Source organism: Macrosteles quadrilineatus, unplaced genomic scaffold (genome assembly GCF_028750875.1).
Source record: "Macrosteles quadrilineatus isolate MER2022 unplaced genomic scaffold, UCM_ALF_1.0 Scaffold_8__2_contigs__length_117827958, whole genome shotgun sequence".
Classification (NCBI taxonomy): Eukaryota; Metazoa; Arthropoda; class Insecta; order Hemiptera; family Cicadellidae; genus Macrosteles; species Macrosteles quadrilineatus.
In genome coordinates this window covers 117,378,189-117,399,878 of record NW_026542601.1, presented here as the reverse complement: position 1 = coordinate 117,399,878, position 21,690 = coordinate 117,378,189, and the positions used below count along the sequence as shown (strand labels likewise).

The following is a 21,690-nucleotide window of genomic DNA, read 5'->3' as shown; positions in this document are numbered from 1 at the left end:
GTGGCACTTGGCACTAGGAAAGGAAAACGAAAACAGAAATCAGCATTCAGCAGTAGCAGACAGCTTCAGAGAAAAACATATGTTTGTTTTTGCTTAGGTCTAGGTCAGCTGTTATGTTTTTGAAGGATTGTCAAAGATGACAGTCTGAGGTCCGTTGATGACGGTCTGTCTGTTCTCTGTTCTGTTCTCTGTTGTTGTGTTTTGTCTCTATCTCTAACTAACTACCAATTTCTGCTTCTGCTAATGCTACTGCTAAATGTTTACAGGACTATTTATTTCTTGATTGGGATTCAGTGTGAAAAAAACTGTAAGTAAGACATAACAAAATTACATCTTTTCCCAATGTACACATACGGAGTAATTGCCTAAATACTTTTTAGGTACGCTTAGCACTCCTACTTAACCTAACTTAGGCCTAATTTAGTACACTATTAATTTTGGTTATGTTAGTCTAGCTAGGCCTAGGCCTACCTATAACTTATTCAGATTCTTATGATTTTACAAAAGTTAAATCATGCTATGGAAATTTTTAATTACTCTATTATTGTTTTGGAATGCTCATATTTTAACACCAAGGTAGCGTAAGTTATCAGTTATGGTAGTCCTGAATCAACCACACATGTAATTCGAGGGTACTTTACTTTGGTATTATCCGGAGGCCACCCATATACAGCACGCTGTGACGGTTATGTTAGGTTGGTTTATCATAAATATGTTTGTAGGACTTTCCTTGTTTCATTATGAATCAAACAATAAGTTAAGTTACTAGTACCAGATTAGTCATACTTTCGCTCGCCAAATCCCCCTCCAAGTAGGCTAAGGTGAGGTCGTTGATCGGAGTGTGCGCATCACCTGTCACTGCCTGTATCTGGTGTGGTAGCGACGCATTCAACTCAATCCTCGCCGACATTGCTGCCTTCTGGGAGGCAGACCTCAAAAGCCGCTAAATTATATCATGTCAAATATGAACAGTAAGTTACGTCAATTAAAGTATGTTCTTTCCATTTATGATAACCCAACCTAAAATAACCGTCGCAGCGCGCGCATATAAAGGTGGCCTCCGACCTAGACTTGACTTAAACCAGAAACAGTGGAGTTGGATCACCTATAGGTGCTCCTAAAATGTTTTTGTATGTTTATACAATGTTTAAAATCTATAAGTTATAACAAATTGCATTTTCAGAAAATGGCTGATGTTGAGCTAGAAGAACATCTTGAGAGTGACGTTGTTCAAGAGGTATTAAAATCAGGGACGGATTTACGTCAGTACTCACGCCAAATTGAACAAGAGCTTAAAGAAGTTGAAAATAAATCTATTCAAGATTATATTAAAGAAAGTCAAAATATTGTTAGCTTACATAATCAAATAGCAGCATGTGATTTTATACTTGAGGTAAGTTTAAAACTTATTTTTTCTTATTAGGTAGGCCTACCGGTACGTTTGACCTACTTTTAACTACTAGGCCTAAGCATGCTGTGTTGTTTTATTGGGATCAGAAATCCCATCAATTGCCAGAACAGCCAAGTGGTCATTTTCATGAAGAGGTTGTTCTCCATCCATTTCTCCATCAAATCTGAAAGTTTCTTAAGTTACATTCCAAACCAGATTAGTTCTGGGCCCAGTTGAAATTCATAATTTTAATTTTAAATTAATGATGTAGCCTAGCTATGCTACCAAAGGTTGGCGTTAGAGAGTAACAAGATTAGGCACTTACAGTCAAGCTTATCAACAGAAATGTATAAATATCAATGGCTTAATCAAATACAAATAAATAGACCGAAATAAAAACTTATTTAATTCAACTAGGCCTAAAGTATTGCTTTTTCACTGACCAAAAACCTGCTGTTTCTTTGCTCAGGGCCATAAAAGCCAAATGATCAAAAACTGTTAGGTCTTGTTTTGAACCATCAAAAAGCTACTGACTATCCTCAGGATCAGACTGCTTTTGTTATGCTAACACTAACCACTCACTACTCAGCTGGTGTGTGTGTCTGAGCTTAGTCTTAGGAGCTGTTTTGCTAAGTTGTTATATTGCTTGCCTTTGTCTAGTAATCAGTAGAATTCAAAATTCAAATTCACTTTATTGTCACATAAAAACATTTGTACATAGCAAAGCTATTAAACTGGTGACATTGTCAATTCAATATAAACCTAAAAATACAATTAAGTTACAGAACATTTTTGTCTGACTCTAAAACAACAATTACATATAACGATGCTGCTTAATTTTGTAAAAAGTCACTTACAGAGTAAAATACTTGGTTTAAAAGATAACTTTTTAGAGTATTCTTAAAACTCTTTAAACGGATTTGGCTTTTAATGTTTGTCGGTAGATTATTAAAGAACTTCATACCCATGTAACTAGGGCCCTTTTCATAGATTGTTAAGTTATGTATTCGGTATTGAAAATTGTCTTTGCACCTTGTGTTGTATGCATGTAAATGCTGCTGTCCACAAAGAAGATCAAAATTCTTCTAGACGGCTGGTAACATTGAGAAAATAGTTCCTTCAAAAAGATAGGTTAACATTTTGATGGTGCAAAACTGGACTCAGTTGTGCTTGATCATTGGGCTTTTAATAAATGTTGCTTAAATGATCCTCGGCAAAGAACCCGCCAATCCTCGTCCCTAACAAAGCTAACTATCATCTCATTCTTTCCACACTCATTTTCATCGCATACACACTATGGTCTGTCTGCATCTTATATAATCTAACAAGTCAAACTGACTGATTGGTACAGAGGATGGAGAGCATGTTGCTGGGGTTCCAGTCTGACCTTGGCAGTATCAGCTGTGAGATAGTGTCTCTACAACGCAAGTCTGTGTCTATGTCACAGCAGCTACACAATCGTCAGGCTGTCAGAGCACAGCTCAGTCAGTTTATAGACGACATTGCTGTGCCTCCAACACTGATTACGTGAGTTGACCTACTCAGCTGGTATCATGTCATGTGATATACTAGCTTTGACTATTGATACAACTAAACATTCCATCCCCATGCTAGAGTTGTCGCTAAGTTTTTTATCAAATTTGTCGTAGTTGATGTGAGCAACCGACAGATTGCACTGATCTAAATTACTAATTTCTGTCAAATTCACAATGTTTTTCATCAAGTCAGACTTATAGAACGACTTATTATAAGCTATATCATCTATTATGGACCCATTAGCTATGTAAGCAAAAAAATATAAGGTAGAAAATAGAATTTTTAGACATTAGCACATTGTGTGACTGGCTCACACAACTACATGTTTTTTTGCAGAAATTTAGTAACAGCTGGTCCATATAGATTGGAGGTCTACTTCTGTATCCAATATTCAATGATACTAGCTCATATTTATTTTATTGTTTCATCAATTAAGCCTAGTACTTTTTTAACAACAATCAAATTTACTCATTGATATTTTATAATTGACTAAGTCCATTTGTTTGAAACTGTTTTCCACCTTCTAAGCAACATTGTCATAATTTTTTAGTTTAAATCCAAAATAAACATTAACAACCAACCTCTTTTCAGGGTCAGTTGTGTTTTTTTTCCCCAATTACATGTTTTATTCATTTTTACAACCGAAAAGTTTTGTTTCAGAGGGATCTTGGAGTGCAATGTGACAGAAAAAGAATTTCCGACCCACTTGGCTGACTTGAACCACAAGATAGGCTTTGTCAAGGAGCAGAGTTACAAAGGTAGGCCAATGATTAATAAACATAAAGGCTAATTAAAAAAAAAATATTTGCCTTCATATAAGTTTACAGTAGACCCTCTCTAATCCAGCACTGAACCACTCCGGCACTCCAGTAATCCTCCAGCGTCTTTTGACGGGTGAGGTCTTCCGCAATTGCCGCAAAATTCTGATTATCTCCCACGACTGTATAGACATCATCATCCACTCCCACGGTCACAAATACGTCATTGTGGTCTTGCGCAATTGCGGCAAAATCATGAACACCTCCCGCAGTCACGGAAAAGTCATAGTCGTCATGCACGATCACGGCATAATCATGAGCATCTCCCGCGGACGTATAGACGTTATCATCGCCTCCTGCGGTCACGGAAACGTAATCGTCATCATGCACGATCGTGGCAAAATCATGATTATCTCCCGCGGCCGTGTAGACGTTATCATCTTCTCCCATGATTATGGAAACGTCATCGTAGTCATGCCCAATAGCGGTTTCCGATCGGGCGATCTTCTGAGACGTGTTTTAATTGCATTTTAAGTGTTTTTATTGATAACATTCCATTAATCTGGCATTTTCACTAATCCGGCAGTATCACGGTCCTATATCTGCCGGATTACTGAGAGTCTACTCATTGTAATTGTATTTTTCTTAATATTTTCAGATGTGAAAGCCTGCCAAGATGTGAAGGACGTGATTGAACAGCTGAAAGTCGCAGCAGTCACAAAGATTCGAGCTTACATGCTGGAGCAAATCTCTCGTTTCCGAAAGCCAATGACTAACTACCAAGTGCCACAGAATGCGATGCTCAAGTATAAGTAAGAAATTGTCCTGTATTAAATTAAGTTTTTAAACAAAATTATTAAGATTAAACTATTAATAGACTTTCCAATCACTCTAAAACCACTAACTTTTAATAGTGTCTAAAAAATCACATTTTTAAATTTATGGATGCCTATATTAAGGTGGATCAAACCCCCTCAAATTTGGCCTTTAAGTATATCATATTATGGAGATAAGGATGCAACCCAGTTGTACTTTAACCCAAATATGAATAGAAATGAGTTTAACATAAGTGAGACACTTTTAGTGTTGTATTGCCTAGTTTAAGGTTAGCTGTTTTCTTTTTTTCTATACAATTTTATTAAAATCCAATCATCAAGTACAGCTAGGTCTGGTTAGTTACAAACCACCAAGAAGCAGGTGATGGTTTATCAACTTTTATATTTTTGAAATATATTTGTCCTTGAGTAACCTAAAATATTAAGAATTAACATAATAACTTTACCTATGTAAAGTAAAACTTAGACTATAGTCTAACTTTTTCATTGTCTATTATTTCTGTCGCATTAATACATTTTATCATTGCAGGTTTTACTTCGAGTTCACTCTCGCTAATGAAAGAGCCGTTGCTCAGGAGATTTGTGGAGAGTATGTGGATACAATGAGTAAGATCTACTTCTCCTACTTCAAGTCTTACTCCTCGAAGCTTATGAAGCTACAGGTGTGTTTAACTTAGTTCATTTCAAGACCAACTGCGTAAATTTACAGTTTCATTTGTTTATGTTCAATTTTGCGTAGTTTTTTCTTTCTTTACAAAATCGTTTAGGTGAGTCTATTGCTCAGTCGGTTATGTGAGGTTCTGTGTAAGCGAGGCAACAGTGTCTTACTGGGTTTGCGTATCAGTGTCGCCACTTATAATTTATCACTACAACTCGAATCTCGTCCCTTATAATTTATCACTACAACTCAATCTCTTAACCCTTATTAATTTATCACTACAACTCAATCTCGTCACACTGTTTGCTTTGCTTGATGTTCTACACACTGGCCTTTGAGGCCCATGTTTACAGCAAATGCAAGGCTAAAAGGGGCTCCGAATCTATTACAAAATATCATAAGTTTGGATTATGTAAAAATGGTAACATAAACCTTTCTGACTAGTATTTTTTTAATAGTAGTATACTAGTTTCTTTTTTTTTCGAAGAATCCGCAAAACTCTTTGTACACCAGCAAATTTTGAAAAAAATCAGTGCAGTTTATCAAAGTCCAAAGAGGCCAGCTAGCTTTGTTGGAAGTTTTTGTTCTCTTCTCTCTGGCTCTTTTCTTTCATTGGGGTCCTCCCTATGATCTACTTTAAGTTAAAGGTTTTCAAAATCTCACCAGAGGTTTGTGGATTGTCCAGGAAATTTAAGCGATTCCTGATGAAATGCTAAAACGAGTAATGGATGGAATATTCAAGTGGCTAAGAGAGTGTCAAGTAAGACAACACAACATCACTTGAAGGGTGTTGTTTTCAAGGATTGGAAAAATTACTCCATCAAGTTCATAAAATAAGCTGTGTTTTTATGTGCTATTGAAAAATGTACACTATTTAAAATTGGGGCTGTTAAATTACCTCATCTTGTATATCAATTTGTGCAGTTTGAGGAGCAAGCTGGGAAGGACGACCTGATGGGCATAGAGGAGACAGGACACAAGGGATTGTTCCACAAGTCATCTCTGAAGCAGAAGAACACTGTGTTCACTATAGGCAGCCGAGGGGAAGTGCTCACCACACAGCTAGAGGCAGACATCATCATACCTCACTCAGCGCAGAAGAGCGAGATCAGAGTATGTCTCTTTGAAAGTAGCCTACATTTGGTCAGATTTGACGTCAGTTTTAGTACACCTGTTGATTCAGTTTAATAACATTGTACACCGACGCAAATATGCGACGTCAGTCTATTTTAATGTGACCAGCTGTCCCATATGTGCGTTGCTGGTCTATATGACTGAAAAATTTAGTACTATTGCGGTAGTGAACGTGTTAATCCCGACAAAAGGGTATATTTTTAGAGTTTACAATGTTACACAGTTATAAATACAAATAAATTTAAATAATGTTGTGATTTAATATTTATCAATGACAACTGTTTTCTAAGGTGAAAACAGCAAAAAGAACTTGCAAATAAAAAATGTATAGCTGATGTCCTCAATGCTGGAGGCAAATTGTGTTTTATAGGTATGAATAATTAAATTACACTCTAGGTATGAATACTTACTTTTTACTTACACATTTAAGTTAGATAATTAAACTGTTATTGTTCAACAGTACCCGTACGAAGCCCTGTTCCGCAGTGAGCAGTACGCATTAGTGGACAACGCATGTAGAGAGTATCTATTCATCTGTGACTTCTTCATGGTGAAGGCCAACCAGGCAATGGAACTGTTCAACCGGATACTGAGTGAGACTCTTAACCTGATGGTGGTGAGTCTAAGATGATATTAACAGTTTTGTGTGGAAAATTCTCAAAACTGTATTTACTACAGGGCTTTAGTTAAATATTCCTTTTGACTAGGGATGGACGGGACTGTGTTTTTAGTTTGGGACAGGCGTGGACAGGATATTTATTTCCTTCCCAATTTTTGTGACAGGATATTATTCCCCGAGCAAAAAAGGGTTTGTTTTGGAAATATTGATTAAATATCTTTGAAGATAGCAATAACGACAAAACAAAAACAATTTTCACTGTTCTAATCTAATTATAAACCAATGCTAGCTAACCAAAAACTGGGCTTAAACCGAATGTAATTACATTTCTTTAACCTGAGTAGGGTTTTAACATCTGATATTTTGGCAGCTTAACGGCAGTACAAGCTTTAATAATATTAAAATTTTGTAATTTGCCCCCATTACAATGTTATTATGAGTATAATCCGTGATGGTTGCACCATCATAAACATCACCCGGGATCATGACGCGATTGTCAACTTGCAGTCACGGCTCAATCGTCTTAATGCCCCACATTTGTGGTGCTGTTATCAAAGTGTCTTGAAAACATGGCACCATCGTTAACGTGTCTTGTGGTCATGGCGCCATCATGAACATCACCCGGGATCACGGCGACCCATCCATCCCTACCTTAGACCTCTGATTGAACATTTTTTAGCCTGTGGATCATGTTTAATTGAATGAAATGTTAAAATTAACTGTTGTATTATCAAGTGATCCTGTTTATAGTTAGGCGACATCTCTTTTAATTGTCTACTAAATTCAAATTCAAATTCAAATGATCTTTATTTATATTATGTACAAAACGTACAATAGCTATGTACATATTCGTAACGATACTAACGATACTATAATCTATAACGATACTACAATCGTAATAGAACTAAAAATTTACTCCAAGTTATCCTTTGAATAAAATTTAATTTATGTAGCTATAGAAATAAATAATTTATCCTAACTTAGGGGCAGTGTGAGGAGACACCGGACAAAGATGACATAAGTAAGACAGGGTTGATACTTTAATACTTTTCTTTGAAATGGCGACCATACAAAGTAGGTATTTTAAGCCAAGTATGAATGGAGATGAGTGTATGATGAGTGGCGCGATCTTGTAGTCTTGTTAGTGACTAAGGCCAACATATTCCTTAGACACAGCTGTTAATTAATAGCCCATACAGCTAATGGCGACTAAGGGACCTACAGTCACAGAAAACGTACTACTATAACCCAGAATGTCAACCACATGGTAAAAAGCATTAAGCGTTTTGAGAGAGCTTTGCCTGTCAATCCGTAGGCAGCGCCACCAGCGTTGCCATGCAATAGCATAGCAACGCTGGTGGCGCTGCCTACGGATTGACAGGCAAAGCTCTCTCAAAACACTTAATGCTTTTTACCATGCGGTTGGCATTCTGGGTTATAGTTAGTACGTTTTCTGTGCTACAGTTTATAGTGGAATCCGAACCACTTTTTTTTCTTTGGTATATACGAATTGGTCTAATTATCAGGTTAGATACGTTACGCTCCAATAGTGATTTTTATTTGGTCGCTCAAATCCATTTATCAGTTTTAGAATTAATTCTTAATCAAATAAATCACACTGAGATCCTATTTTCATCCTAAATTGGTTAGACCTGTATTATTGATTATCACATCTTAGAACTTTTGTCAACTATTATTTTATCGATTTGCAGAAAAACTTAAAGACGTATGTGTCGTCTTGCTACGACGGCATCGCACTGTTCCTGTGTATGCATCTGGTGATGAGATATCAGCTGTTGTGCCACAAGCGAGCTGTGCCTGCTCTAGACCAGTATTGGGAGGCTCTGCAAGCAATACTGTGGCAAAGGTAGATGTCTACAGCCGTAGACAAAAATAATTAAATATAGAACGCCAGCTGTGCTGCGGTTACCATAGATTCTAGCGCACACCGCTGGGAGCGCCATGTAGTTACGGGGTACACGCTACGTAACTACACGGCGCTCTCAGTGGTGTGCACCAGAGCCTATGGTAACCGCAAAACAGCTGACAGTCTATTCTTAATTATTTTTGTCTATGCTACAGTGCACCAGGCTATAGTTAAAGATAGAATGATTACAGGGTCCATACTCTCCTTGTTGATCTGGAATATTAGTCTTAAAGTACTATAACCTCTCATCAATGAATACTGAAGGCTGTATTGAATGCAATTAACTTAATATGAAGGAAGGCAGTGGTATACCAAGAATGTTTGAGTACTCTGAGTATACTGTAATGAAATACTTTTCCCGCAGAACAGCTTGAATACTGTAGTCTATTCTAAATTTGTCAAATTGTCAAACTAGTGAAACACTGTAATCTCAAAGCTGTGTAATAACTATGCGTCTATATTTTCAATATTCAACACTTTTATTTATCTTTAGGTACCTATACAAGGAGTTGCATTGGATTTTGTGAGCTATTAAATTTGGAAATAATGATGTATCCATCATAAGGGAAACACGTGTGGAAATTATTTTGGATGGAAGAATGAAAAAGTGGTTGTTAGATTGATTGGAAATAGATTGTGATTGGGCTATAACAGGAAAAAAATACTTGTGTTCTTTGTTGAAGATAGTTAAAATGAAATCTATATGATTGATACTGATTTTAAGGTTTTTGAGAGAGAAAAATGCTTTCACCGACCTTCATTGATATTGTAGAGGTTTGACTGGCGTCTGGCTGGGGTACCTCATCTTAGAGTGTGTTTGGTGGACACACGATAAGAGAGTACAAAGTTCAATAAGAATTGGTTCCTAACTGTGGTAGAATTTATACATACCATCATGGCACTTTTTTGGCAAAACACTATTAATCTTTACCTATTAATTTAATTTAAATGTATCTTTATAAAATCTCACATTTAGGAAAAATATTACATAATTAGTGTAAAAATAATGCAAAACGTGCAACTATAATTAATTATTGAATTGTTTTATAGGTTTGAGTATGTGTTCCGCCTGAACATCCAGAGCGTTAAAGACTGTGATCCAACTAAGTTCACCAAAGAAACCAAACCACACTATGTAAGTTTTATGGTTTTTACTGTCATTTTATCTTACATAGGAAGTCTACCGATTATTAAAGCCACAGAAATCACTAATTTCACTATAGTAAAACAGAGGTCAGATTGATGTGGAACCGTTCAAATGCACTAATAGTCTTATCCTTTAAGTCTATTGTGCACGCTTAAAACTGCTCAGGCAGATCAAGGCCTAGACAGTGAGTCATACTTCTGGCTCTACTGCCTCTGTTCAATCTTTTTTAACATAAGAAATTATACAAATCTGATGGTATAAATTATTAAATTAATATATTTTAATCTTCTTTTCATTCTTATTCTAAATTTTAGGTTAATTTTTTGATCTTTATGGAGTTATCTAATTAGATAACAGTTTGATAGTATTAGTTAGGTTAGTAACAAGTAAAAATTCACCTCAAATTTGGTATAAAAATGAACAGGAGATTCAAATTAAATAATTCATACCATCAGGTTTGTGTATTTTCTTAAATTTAAAAAAGATTGCACAGAGATAGTCGGGCCATAAGTATGACCATGCCACCGTCTGCCTGAGCAGCTCCAAGTGTGCACATTACAAGGAATAAGACTATTAGTGCTTTCAAATGGTTCCGCCTCAATATGACCTCTGTTTTACCATATGAAATCACAGACTTTAATTTAAAGACATTTAAGTTTTAAATCATGGATTTTAATGATGGTTAAAGAAATAGTATAGTTAAAAATAGTTACTTGGTATTTTAATTTCACCCTCTAAAATTAGTATCATCAATGGAAAATTAATTGTTTTAATGAATCACCTGTTTAGTAAAAACAAAAAATAAACATTATTTCAGTACAACTTTTCATTAATCACAAGTTCAACTCGGGATTTTTGAAATCCAATTAAATGTCTCTATTGTGGAGATGATAGGGATATCTTTATTCGTCTTGTGTTACATTCCCGATTCCTGTTATTGGTAGCTATTTATTTTGAATATTTTGATGTGTTGCAAGTTGCAAGCTTTCACAGCATTGCACTTGCATAAGAACTAGTAAGATTATTGCATTTTGTTGATACAATTTTGGACAACAGCAGCGGTATGCTACATTATTTTCCTACAGATCACACGAAGGTACGCAGAGTTCAGTGCCGCCATCGTAGGTATCAGTGAGAGTTTCCCTGATGAGCAGGTGACCAGACTACTAGCCCAGCTGCTAGATGAGGTAGAGTGCTATGTGTTGCGCATGGCTGCTATCTTCCCCCAGCGCAAGGAACAGCTCATCTTCCTCATCAACAACTATGACATGGTCCTCTCTATACTAATGGTATGATCATGTGATGCTTTGAATAGATTGGCAGAGTTTTGGGAGGTTTTGTAATGTATTTAATTTTGTTGTGTGGTTGTCTGATGGGAGTGTTTGTAATAAAAAAGGGATGTGTGTGTGTTTGTAAAAAGCTGACACCATGGCCATTGGCCAACCTTACCTTTTTTTATATTACTAATTAAGATGGGGATGCAATTTGTCATACAGTAGAACCTAACCTCTTTAATCCGAACCTCTGTAATCCGAACGTCTCATTGCTGTTCTCTATAGACAGTACAGTAGTTATTTATTGTATACTGTATTTTATGTACAGTACTGTTTATTCACTATGTTTACTGCTGTATTAAATAAACACTGTATTTTACTTTATAAAGCATTTTATCATTTTTCCCGTGACAATTACGATTCATTTTAGCCACGTTTTAGCTATTGTTATGTTAAAACAACAATATGTTCTATAATCCAAACTATTCAATAGTCCCAACTACCCCTGGTCCCAATTAGTTTGAATTAAAGAGGTTGTACTGTATTTCAGCCCTACTATGAATGAAGGAGGTCTAACACAGCCACAGCAAATGTGTTTAAGACTTAAATTGCCTAAAGAAACCCATACAAAAATTAGTTAATTTATCATGTATAACTACTCTGAAATTAACTATGACTTCTGTAATTTCTATTAACTATTTCTTTAACTTTGATAACAAATAATTAACTGCTTTAAAAAAAATAGCAAGTCAATTTTTGGTCAAATCACAATGACATCAAACATTGGTTTCAGTTTTGTCCAGGAAAAGTTGTTATTTGTAGAATGCTCAAATCAAATCAAAATCAAATTTGAGTGAATCAAATTTTGTAACAGATTTTTTACCCTCCAATAAAATGTGTAAATGTGTAATGTAGCACAGAACCAGCATAAATCACGTAACATCAAAGCCTATTAAATCTTACATTGAATCTCGATCGAGGATGAATGATGATAAATCACTGGTTTCTGCAGTTCTTTCTTATTTTCTTGTTTTATTATCTACTAAATGTTGTAGGAGAGGACACGGGACAGCTCCAAGGAGATGGACAGTTTCCGAGAGCAGTTGAGCGGCCGCAGTGCAGAGTATGTGGAGGAGATCCTCAGTCCGTACTTCGGAGGAGTGATGCAGTTTGTTAAGGAGGGAGAAGCGTTGGTGGAGAAGGGACAGGGTGATGCACTCAAGAAACAAGAAGGTATTACAGCCCACGACATATGACTATGAATAGAATTAGATATTCCATTCTCATGTTAAAGTTGTAGCCTGTTTTATAATAAAAATTGACACAGTGGTATTGAGCCAAGAGTGTGCTGATTGGAAATTATGGATTTCTGTTGAATTTTGCTAAATTTTCAACCAAGCCAAATTTATTAAAACTTTTTTAAAACTATAGCATTTTATTATGTCAACTACGGTATCCCAGTAGCAAAAGTAGGAAATAGAATTTCAAACTGTATAGCATTATGTAAGTCGCTTATTATACCTACTTTGAATGGTCCCCATTTCATCGAAAAGTATTAAAGTATTCAAATATGCTATTTTTTAAGTACAAATTTTATTTTAGCTAGTCCATATAAATTGGTCATGTGATATGTCTGCTTCAGTATCCAAAATTCAATGATCTAACCTTAAGACAAAATTAAAAGTTATCCTTCTCAATTATGAAATTTAGAAACACAACCTATTATTCATTGGTCAGACTATAGTTCGGCCGCTTAGAAAACGACCTACGCGCTAATGCTAAACCAATGCTGGAGGAGGTCGCTTTCTAAGCGGTTGAACTATAGGTCAAGTATGACAATCATAATAATTACAGGCAAGGCTCTGCAGCTGGTCCAGTCATTCTCCAACACATGGAAGCGTTCTTTAGAGTTGATCAACCATGAGGTTCTGTCATCATTTCCCAGCCTTGTTACAGGCTCCACATTGCTGCAGCTAGCCTTGACTCAGCTGGTTCAGTATTACCATAGGTGAGTTTAAACAATGTATCTCACTTTATTCTACAACATTAAATACACCTCCTTCAAAATTAGTGATTGCTAAAACACCTATAACTGTACTTTAAATACTTTGGTATGTCAGAACAGTAAAGCTTTCAGTTTTCATTTATGTTTTTGAACTGGGACTATTTTTTATATTTTTTTATCATTTACATCTAGATTGGATTTATTACATATTTTAAAATCGCTAAGAAATAGTGTTGCCTCTCCAAACATCCAAACTCTATTATAGTTGTGGTGATTACCCACTCAGGTTCTATCAGTTTGGAATCGTGTTGCAAATGCATTTAGAAAGTTGAACATAATCTTGGCTGTTGATTTGTTTAATCATTTGGTACATCACGAGGTAATATGTGTGGAATGATTTCAGGTTCAGCAAGCTACTTACACCCAACACCAAAGCCCAGTTGACAAACATCCACCACATCATGGTGGAAATCAAAAAATACAAAACCAACTATTAATTCACAAGTTAGTTCTAGTGTGCAATACTTTTGTGATTTTATTGTAAATCAATCTTCCAAACGTTCCATTTAAAGTATCTTTTCTGTGTAAATATTTGTTTTATATGTACACCATTTATGCTGTATTTTGTTTGTTGTTTTTCTTTTACACAATGTATGTTTTTTTATTGGTAGACTCCCTCTTACTGGACCTGTTTGTTTGGGACTGGTTAGTTAAAACGACCACTTTTGATTCACACATGGGTCGCTTTGTCCATAGTCATGTAAACACACTGTTCATCATCTAGCAATTGAATGAAAACTGCTGGTTTTGGAACAGTAACTGCTCACTGTACAGATTTATTGCTGTTTTCAATGTTTGGTGATGGAGGCTTAATGTAAGCTATGTTTTGATAACACATCCATTAATTTGTCTTAACCTTTGATGTTGACCCTTGTTTTAAATTCTCACCAGGGTCCAACACAGCAGGGTGTTAATGAGAGCGAGTCTACTGTAGACTGCTATTATATGTTACAAGTTTCATATTAAATTGCTATTTTTAACTGTTGTTTTAATTTAGTCCCATTATCAATCGTTTAGGCAGAATTATATTGCAATCTGTAATTGAATCAACAAAAAACTCAACTTTTTTGGCTCACCCTCACCTCAAACCATACAATCGAAAATGGAACCAGCTCTCTTACCTCCACAATTATTGCCTTAAACTTAAAACAAAACACTTTACAAAAGGAAATATATGTGCAAGTACAAGTCACAATGTATCTAAAATAGTTGAATACAAAAGTAAACCACATTACTTCACACAAAACTGGATAAATGTTTACATTTTGCATTATTTAAAACCTTCCTCATTCCTCAATAACCCTTCACCCGCGGCTCTTCTCTGTAAGTTGTGACCAGTTGGTTGCTGAAGATGAATTCTTTTATGGATTTGAACAAGTAGACAAATACAATGAGAACTGGGAAGAACTGAGTCCAAGCAAGTCGCATAACTTGCCAAGTAGTTGGAGTGTATCTAACAGTAGTCTCTGGATACATGACTGTCACGTCAACCGTGAACGGCTCGGCATCCACACGTTTGGTGATCCAAGAAATGTAAACGTTTGTCAATCTTGTAGTCACTGAAAACAGTTTGCTTGTTAGATGGTAGGTTCTTGCATCACATATTTACATGTAAATTTCGTTAGAGGAAGTTGTTACACAAATTAGGCAGATTCAAGAGGTGTTGTGTAAAATGGGTACCAATCTTTTTAGGGTTTCCTGAGTTAGAAAACAGCCAGCATAAAAAGTGGCCGACCTTGATGGTGGAGGGTGGGTCTTGTCTTGATAAACCTTCAGGCCCATGTGATCGCTTTATACCCCCCCCCCCTCTGTCTCTTCATTGCTGAGGAATTTGTGCCCCCAAACAAACCTATAATCTCTTGCGCCCCTGAGCCCATTTATTAAAGCGGCCCTGCTCAGCTTAAAAACTATTACATTAATACTGACTTTCTCAGTGTATGCTCAACATCCTAGCAGCCTACTGATATCTAAATTAAAAAGCCCAGCAGCACAATTTTTTACAATTGTGCACAACCGAACAAACTACACAATGTGTGTGTGTACAATGTTTTTTGTAACTTTTTAAACTACTGTAAAGTAAAGAGTACAGTTTGAGATATGATTTTCATATGAGCCTTGGTGATATGAAGAATCGTTGAAGCTTTTTTCATGACACAAAGTTTAAGACTTAACTTCTTAAACTACAACACCAACTTAACCTATTAAACAATAATTTGTACAGCTAGTATCATCAGATATTGTCCTAAAAAAATTAATCTGGAATGCAAAGAAATTTAGCTAATTTCGCTCTCCTATGTTACTCACAATTTCTTTGAGCGTAGGCCATCAAAATATCGGACATGAGAAAAACATTATCATTGATATCCATCGGGACAACAGTTTTGTTGTATCGTAAGTCAAGACCTCGAGGATTCAGGGGCTGCCGCTGAACTAAACTGAGGTCTCCAATGACAGAGACGCCAGCACCAGACACAGGAGAGCTGTGGTAGACATAAGCCGCACCCTCCAACTGTGCTCTGCAGTAGCTCTGTAAACATGTTGACTCATACAATTCCCGTCATCAAAAATCACCTACAGCTTCCTGTCTTGCCCGACATCAATTCCTGGATTTTCGTGTCATAAAATTTCACGTGAAATTCCCAGTTTATCGGTTATCAAGATTCACGTGAAATTCACAGTTTATTCAAGCCATTAGAATTTTCACATAGTTCCTGGTTTCCTTAGTCATTAAAATACACTTACAATGCCTAGCATTCCAGGTCATCACACTTAATGTACAATTCTTTGTTCCCCCATCATCAAACTTCACATTTTATTTTGTTTTACAGTTCATTAAAGTTCTTTCACAATTTCTAGGTTTTCTGGCTTCCTGGGTATGATTTTGTTTTTGTAAATTTTATATCTGTTGATTAGTAACACTTTAATCAAATACTCCTACATATATATGATTATTGCATTTGCTACCTCTTTAACAATATGAATTTTGCATAAATTTCACTAATTGCAGCGCTTAAGTTTTTCATAACTTATTTATCACAATGTACTAACAGTATTATGCACGAGGAAGAAATGCTCCTAAGTTTCAAAATAATTTAGCTATGAGGTTTCTGGGTTAAACAGTTTTGCATAAAAAGTGTAGCCTACTTTGTTCCCAAATAAAGAAAAATACAGGTTGATTACAAAAGAAGTGAACTGCGTTATAAATCTATACACAATTTGTCACATAACTTATATCAGTGTATTTGATACCAAAAAATTGTAAAATACCTCAAGTTTTGTTTGGAACATCTGGTTGTCAACAACTATTCAAACCTGGAAAAGTTTAGTGTTTAAGAAGAAAATAGTCTTAAACTTTTAGATAAATTTTTGTGTGCTCAGGCTAGGCTTTTGGAAAGATCCGATCAGCTACTTTTGTTCAATGTTTATTTAGAACCCGGTATAATGAAGTCCCTCTTAATAGGAAGTCTATTCTACAATGCCATTGATCTGTGGTTTAGCATTCTATGTTTGAACAAGGAAAAGAACTTTTGGATGCCTGTAGCTGATGCTCCATGGTGAGTTCATTTTATTTACATAGCCACAACAAGGGAATAAGTACATATCAAAACATTCCAATCTTCGGGAATAAGTGAATTTATCCAAAGAAGTCAAATTGGTGGTCGTATTGAGCATCAAATTCCTCAATCCAAAGTTTGCATGATTATGAGGAGACAGCTTAAAATATCTTTACATAAGCTATTATTGGCACCGTCTTAATATGAATATTTTTATGTGATTTTTACTGGACTGACTGTTCATTTGATAAAAACAACCCAATTTTGCATCGGTTATCCAAGTAGCCTAGATTTTACTAAATTTCGAGTGAGTATAAAGATATGGATAAAGAGTTAGTACCGCCTCTTTCATTAAATCTCTAGTGGCTAAGAAAGAGGATATTCACTATAGATGAGAGTATTGCCTATCTTCCACAGAGTTCGGTTTGGATGTACCTACTTTCTAAAAATTAAAGCTGCATTCTCGTCACAGCTAAATCATAGCTGTATTTTACCAACAAAGTTGTTTATTTATTTTAAAATCACTCTGTATTACCTAAGTATATATTATATTACTGAAGCAACTTACTGAAAGTTTGTAGTCAAACATCAACATAATCGATAATCCATTAACATGTGAACCTGGTGGAAGAAACAGTTTGGTTTCAAATTTCAGAAGATCGTTAAATCCATCTGCATTAATGTCTTCTTCATATGCCTAATAAAATACATAAACTGTTAAAATTACATAGGTACAGGGTACAGTGTTTTAATTACAGTAGAACTCCGATTATCCGAATCAATAGGGACCAGACCCCATTCGGATAATCAAAAATTCAGATAATCGGAGTTTTACCGGAATTCCGGGAATTTTAAAGAAAAATACTCATTTTCGGTACTAAGTGAACTTTTAATTAATAATAATTTAAATCAGAACATTATTACAGTTTACAATGCTCATAGTACAAGTGTTCTATACATGTTATGAAGTCAATAGTGTTCCATCAAAGTCCAAAATTGGCTAAATGTGTTTAATAACAATTCTTTGATATTTTGCAAAACTTATTACTGTAGCTTTACGTTTTTAAAATTGTTGAAATAAGCGATTCGGATAATTGGAGATTCGGTTAATTGGAGTTCGGATAGTTGGAGTTCTACTGTATGTATAATATAATTTAAGAGTACTAAGGTAAGATGTTCTTTTCACAAAAATACCTCATTATTTATGAACTTTATTACACAAATATTGTTTTATGTATTGAAATAGGCATTTAGCCTAGGTTTTTATTAGTTAAGTGTATGCCGTTAACATCAATTTATGTACTCGTGCTAATTTTAGAGTGGTGAGGAGTGTAAACAAGTTGTTAAAAAGTATACCTATGTATGTTATCGCCTTTTTAGCCAACTATCGGAGAAAATTTTTACCGTAACATACATTTGCGGTTCAGAGCAATGTACTTGCATTAATGTCTTTCTGGGACATCAAATGACTTTCTACTTGAAACAGATAAAATAAGATCTTGTTTTCTTGTTGTAGGTAGGTACTCGTTTTTAGAACCTCATTCTGTCTGATGTTTGGTGAGCTATATTGTACAAAGCTTCAATACTTTACTTAGAAATGGGAAAGAAAGGTAAAGTTTGCATTAAACTCGAAACTTATTACCAGGATATATTTCAAATTATTATTCTTCTTACCTTGATAAATGGACAATGGTTGTGGTTCCTTGTCATTAGGGTTAACCTCTCAAGGTTGGAACACAAAAATATCCCATCATCCGATCTTTTGCCAGATGACTTTAAGACATCAAAAAATATCACATAATCGTACAAGAAATTAACCTTAGGTTGTTCCTGGTAAGTGTCTGTCCTCTGCCAGAAGCCTGTAATTAATAAATTCTGATTTTGTAAAATGTAAAGTTAGTTTAATATCAATTAAAATTACAAAATTGTAGTATTTATCTACGGTATTTATTCACAAAAAAATCACCATTTTACAATCAATTGCATGCATAACAATTTGTGGATTATTAATGCTATTCAAGCAGTGATCATGCTATATGTATATGGTCATGCTTTATGAATACACTAGCTGTTAACATAAAATGAGGTTACTAACCTGTCCACCACAATATAGGACTGATTGACGACAGGTTAGTAGCCTCATTTTATGTCAATAAATCAATCCTGGAGGCAAATTATGTATAAACTACTGTTAGCCGCGGGCTTTGCCTCCTTTGACTTAAATAATGAGTGATCACTAAGAAAACTTTGTACATCAACGACCCCTCACAATATCACATTATCAAGATCACAAGCATCTGTGATCTGAGCAAAGCTCGACTCTGAGGTGTAGGCTACTTCAGCACCCATAACGTTGTCATACCTCACTTTCCCCTCACGGTAAAGGAGCTTTCGTGTAACTGAGGGACCATAATTATGAATGCATGTCAGGGAGTCGGAGGTATATCGCTTTCTTGAGTGGCCTGATTAGAATGTGGCATTCTGAGCAAGCACTACAGTTTCACAAAAGTTTGTTGTCCACCATCATCAAGAAGACTTAATCTCCTAACCGTGTCTTACCATTTTCATTGACGTTTTTCTTGAATTCACTCCACTATAAACGGGTCGTGGGGAGTCCTGGAGTCGGTCAATTGGCAGGAACTTAGATGACAGTCTTAGTTCAGTCAGATTTAGTGGTGGGAATGAAGTTAGTGGTTAAAATAACCGAATCAATCGGTTATTGAAGCAGAACAGACTAATTCGGTTATTTTATCCTGATTCCGTTAAATTAGTCTTACCAGTACCGAGCGATTCGGTGATTTAGTTATTTAGTTGATTTAGTTTGCCACATCATCCGATGTAACTGAAATTTATTCGGCGATTCGTTCGACTAAAAATCACCGATTGACGCTAAATGACTAAATGCTATAGGCTAGATAATAATTAGATGTGGTTTGGGACAGTGAATAATGACTAAAATTGATTCGGTAATTCATTCAACTAAAAATAACCGATTGACGCAAAAAATAACTGATTGATTATTCGGTCATGGAAACCACTCGGTTATCCCATCACTAAACATTTTAGTTACCTATAGAAGAAATCTTTACAGTACCGGTACTCGGTAAGTAATTAGTAAAATTGCAAATATTTGTCTACAACAATTAAGTTGGTATGCACCTTTGAAATGTTATGAAATACCTTAAGAGTTATAAGTATTATTTACTTACCATGACTTTTGTAGGTAAATATCAGAGGAAATATCACTGTCATTACGGATAGTATCACAAGAACAACAGTAGCTTTAGAGCAAACATACGTTTTATAGTTATAGCAAATACATGAACTAAACACATTGTACACAGCCATTTTCAACAGAACATCAATCAAAATTCTGCACCCATCACTTTTGCTGATCCACCTAAAACAAAAGTATGGTAAAAATATTTAGTAGTTCAAAGTTGCACAGACTAATTACAGTATATTGGTCCCTTTCTAACCCCTTTCCAACCAACCATACAAAATTAATATTACGTTAAAGTGTTGTATAGTACGGTATCTGAGAACTGAGAGGGGATTACGTACGTTGTGTTATGTTTTGTATGTTAAATGTTTTTGTTAATTTGTTTGTTTATAAAGTCAAACCGTTATAAACATTGACTTGTTGTCATGGCAACGAAAAACTACATGGAGTACACCATACCAAGATCACCAAAGCATTATTGCCCCCGTGGTGTTGCAGTTGCACGCAGAGAGCACAGAATCACAGATAATATAACCCCTACTACTAGTAGGGGTTATATTATCTGTGACAGAATCTATTCTGTGCTCCTGGGTTGCACGACTACCTTTAAAATGGTGAATAAATAACGAGTCCATGCAACCACAGAAAATTTTGTTATAACAAATTTATATTAATAACTTTATATAACAGCGTTATTAACCGTATCATCAGCTCATCCCAGGAGAAATTAATAACAAGATAAATAAAAAATCATTACGCAAGTATACGCATGATTGTAATGCCAAGTCAGGCGTTAGGCACAAGAAGAAAAAAAATTCTAATCTTTTTCCAAAGTGCCAATATAAAGTGCCTTACTTTTATTCTTGGTGGCATAGTCTATATTATGTTTTATGTTTTTATCTATAGACGTCAGCAGCTAAAGTGACCATGGAGAAAAGGTGGCCGTGGTACAGCGGTTTTCATTTTGTTTTGGTGTGGAAACAGGGAATGGAATAGGGGGGGGTCGCATTCCGGACGGGCTCACGGGAGCCATCATGATATTTTTTTTCAATTTATAGTTAAAAAAAGTATAAAATTTGTTTAGTTTTATAATTATAAAATCAAACTGTCATAACCTAACCAAACTTGTGATGGTGAAAAAGGGGTACACTTCCCCATATCTGTTGGCACAAACAACCGAATGAAAATATCGATCAATATATTGATTATTCGATATATCGTTTGGTTAGTTAGGTATGGTTAACCTAACCTAACTAACCAAATGATATATCGAACTAAACAATCGAATAATCAATATTACTCATTTGGTTGTTTGTGCCAACAGATATGGAAGATATGGATATGTATCCTGGAAAAATCTAATGAAGTAATCTAATCGACAAAATAGTTCCTTTTATAAAATTAAATTATAAATGTCTCTAATTCTAACAAAAGATAAACTGTTAACAAGTAATCGCATCCTAAGCTAAATCTTTGGCAAAAAGTTCGTGTTTCAAGAGTGAGATGCATAATTTTTATTCTAGCTGCGGTTTTTTAATACAAACAAAATTAGTCAAAAAAATGAAAAAT

At 35.3% G+C, this 21,690-nt stretch overlaps 2 protein-coding genes across 2 annotated transcripts; one reads left to right on the top strand and one right to left on the bottom strand.

The window, feature by feature from the left end:
• The first annotated feature begins 205 nt into the window (after positions 1-205).
• LOC128999899 (vacuolar protein sorting-associated protein 52 homolog) lies at positions 206-14,324 on the top strand. Its single transcript, XM_054426657.1, has 14 exons — positions 206-307; positions 1,184-1,393; positions 2,742-2,917; positions 3,587-3,684; positions 4,343-4,496; positions 5,050-5,182; positions 6,103-6,291; positions 6,773-6,928; positions 8,644-8,798; positions 9,909-9,993; positions 11,091-11,294; positions 12,335-12,512; positions 13,134-13,287; positions 13,688-14,324. The coding sequence occupies exons 2-14, from the start codon at positions 1,187-1,189 to the stop codon at positions 13,779-13,781; spliced, it is 1,983 nt and encodes a 660-aa protein (XP_054282632.1). The 5' UTR covers positions 206-307; positions 1,184-1,186; the 3' UTR covers positions 13,782-14,324.
• Positions 14,325-14,584: 260 nt separating this feature from the next.
• On the bottom strand, positions 14,585-20,298 carry LOC129001554 (transmembrane protein 231-like). The gene is made up of 5 exons (XM_054428880.1): positions 20,108-20,298; positions 18,573-18,757; positions 17,467-17,595; positions 15,649-15,871; positions 14,585-14,903 (listed from the first exon to the last, which is right to left on the bottom strand). Exons 1-5 carry the CDS (start codon positions 20,244-20,246, stop codon positions 14,638-14,640), a joined length of 942 nt encoding a protein of 313 aa, XP_054284855.1. The 5' UTR covers positions 20,247-20,298; the 3' UTR covers positions 14,585-14,637.
• Between the last annotated feature and the right edge of the window lie 1,392 nt (positions 20,299-21,690).

Excerpts from the sequence above, each read along its gene's own strand:
- LOC128999899 (XM_054426657.1), top strand. The coding sequence starts at position 1,187 with ATGGCTGATGTTGAGCTAGAAGAACATCTTGAGAGTGACGTTGTTCAA. Across the intron at positions 6,929-8,643 it reads AGACTCTTAACCTGATGGTG|AAAAACTTAAAGACGTATGT; the intron begins GTGAGTCTAAGA and ends ATCGATTTGCAG. Across the intron at positions 11,295-12,334 it reads TGGTCCTCTCTATACTAATG|GAGAGGACACGGGACAGCTC; the intron begins GTATGATCATGT and ends TAAATGTTGTAG.
- LOC129001554 (XM_054428880.1), bottom strand. The coding sequence starts at position 20,246 with ATGGCTGTGTACAATGTGTTTAGTTCATGTATTTGCTATAACTATAAA. Across the intron at positions 17,596-18,572 it reads ACCATTGTCCATTTATCAAG|GCATATGAAGAAGACATTAA; the intron begins GTAAGAAGAATA and ends GTATTTTATTAG. Across the intron at positions 15,872-17,466 it reads TGTTTGACTACAAACTTTCA|AGCTACTGCAGAGCACAGTT; the intron begins GTAAGTTGCTTC and ends ACATGTTTACAG.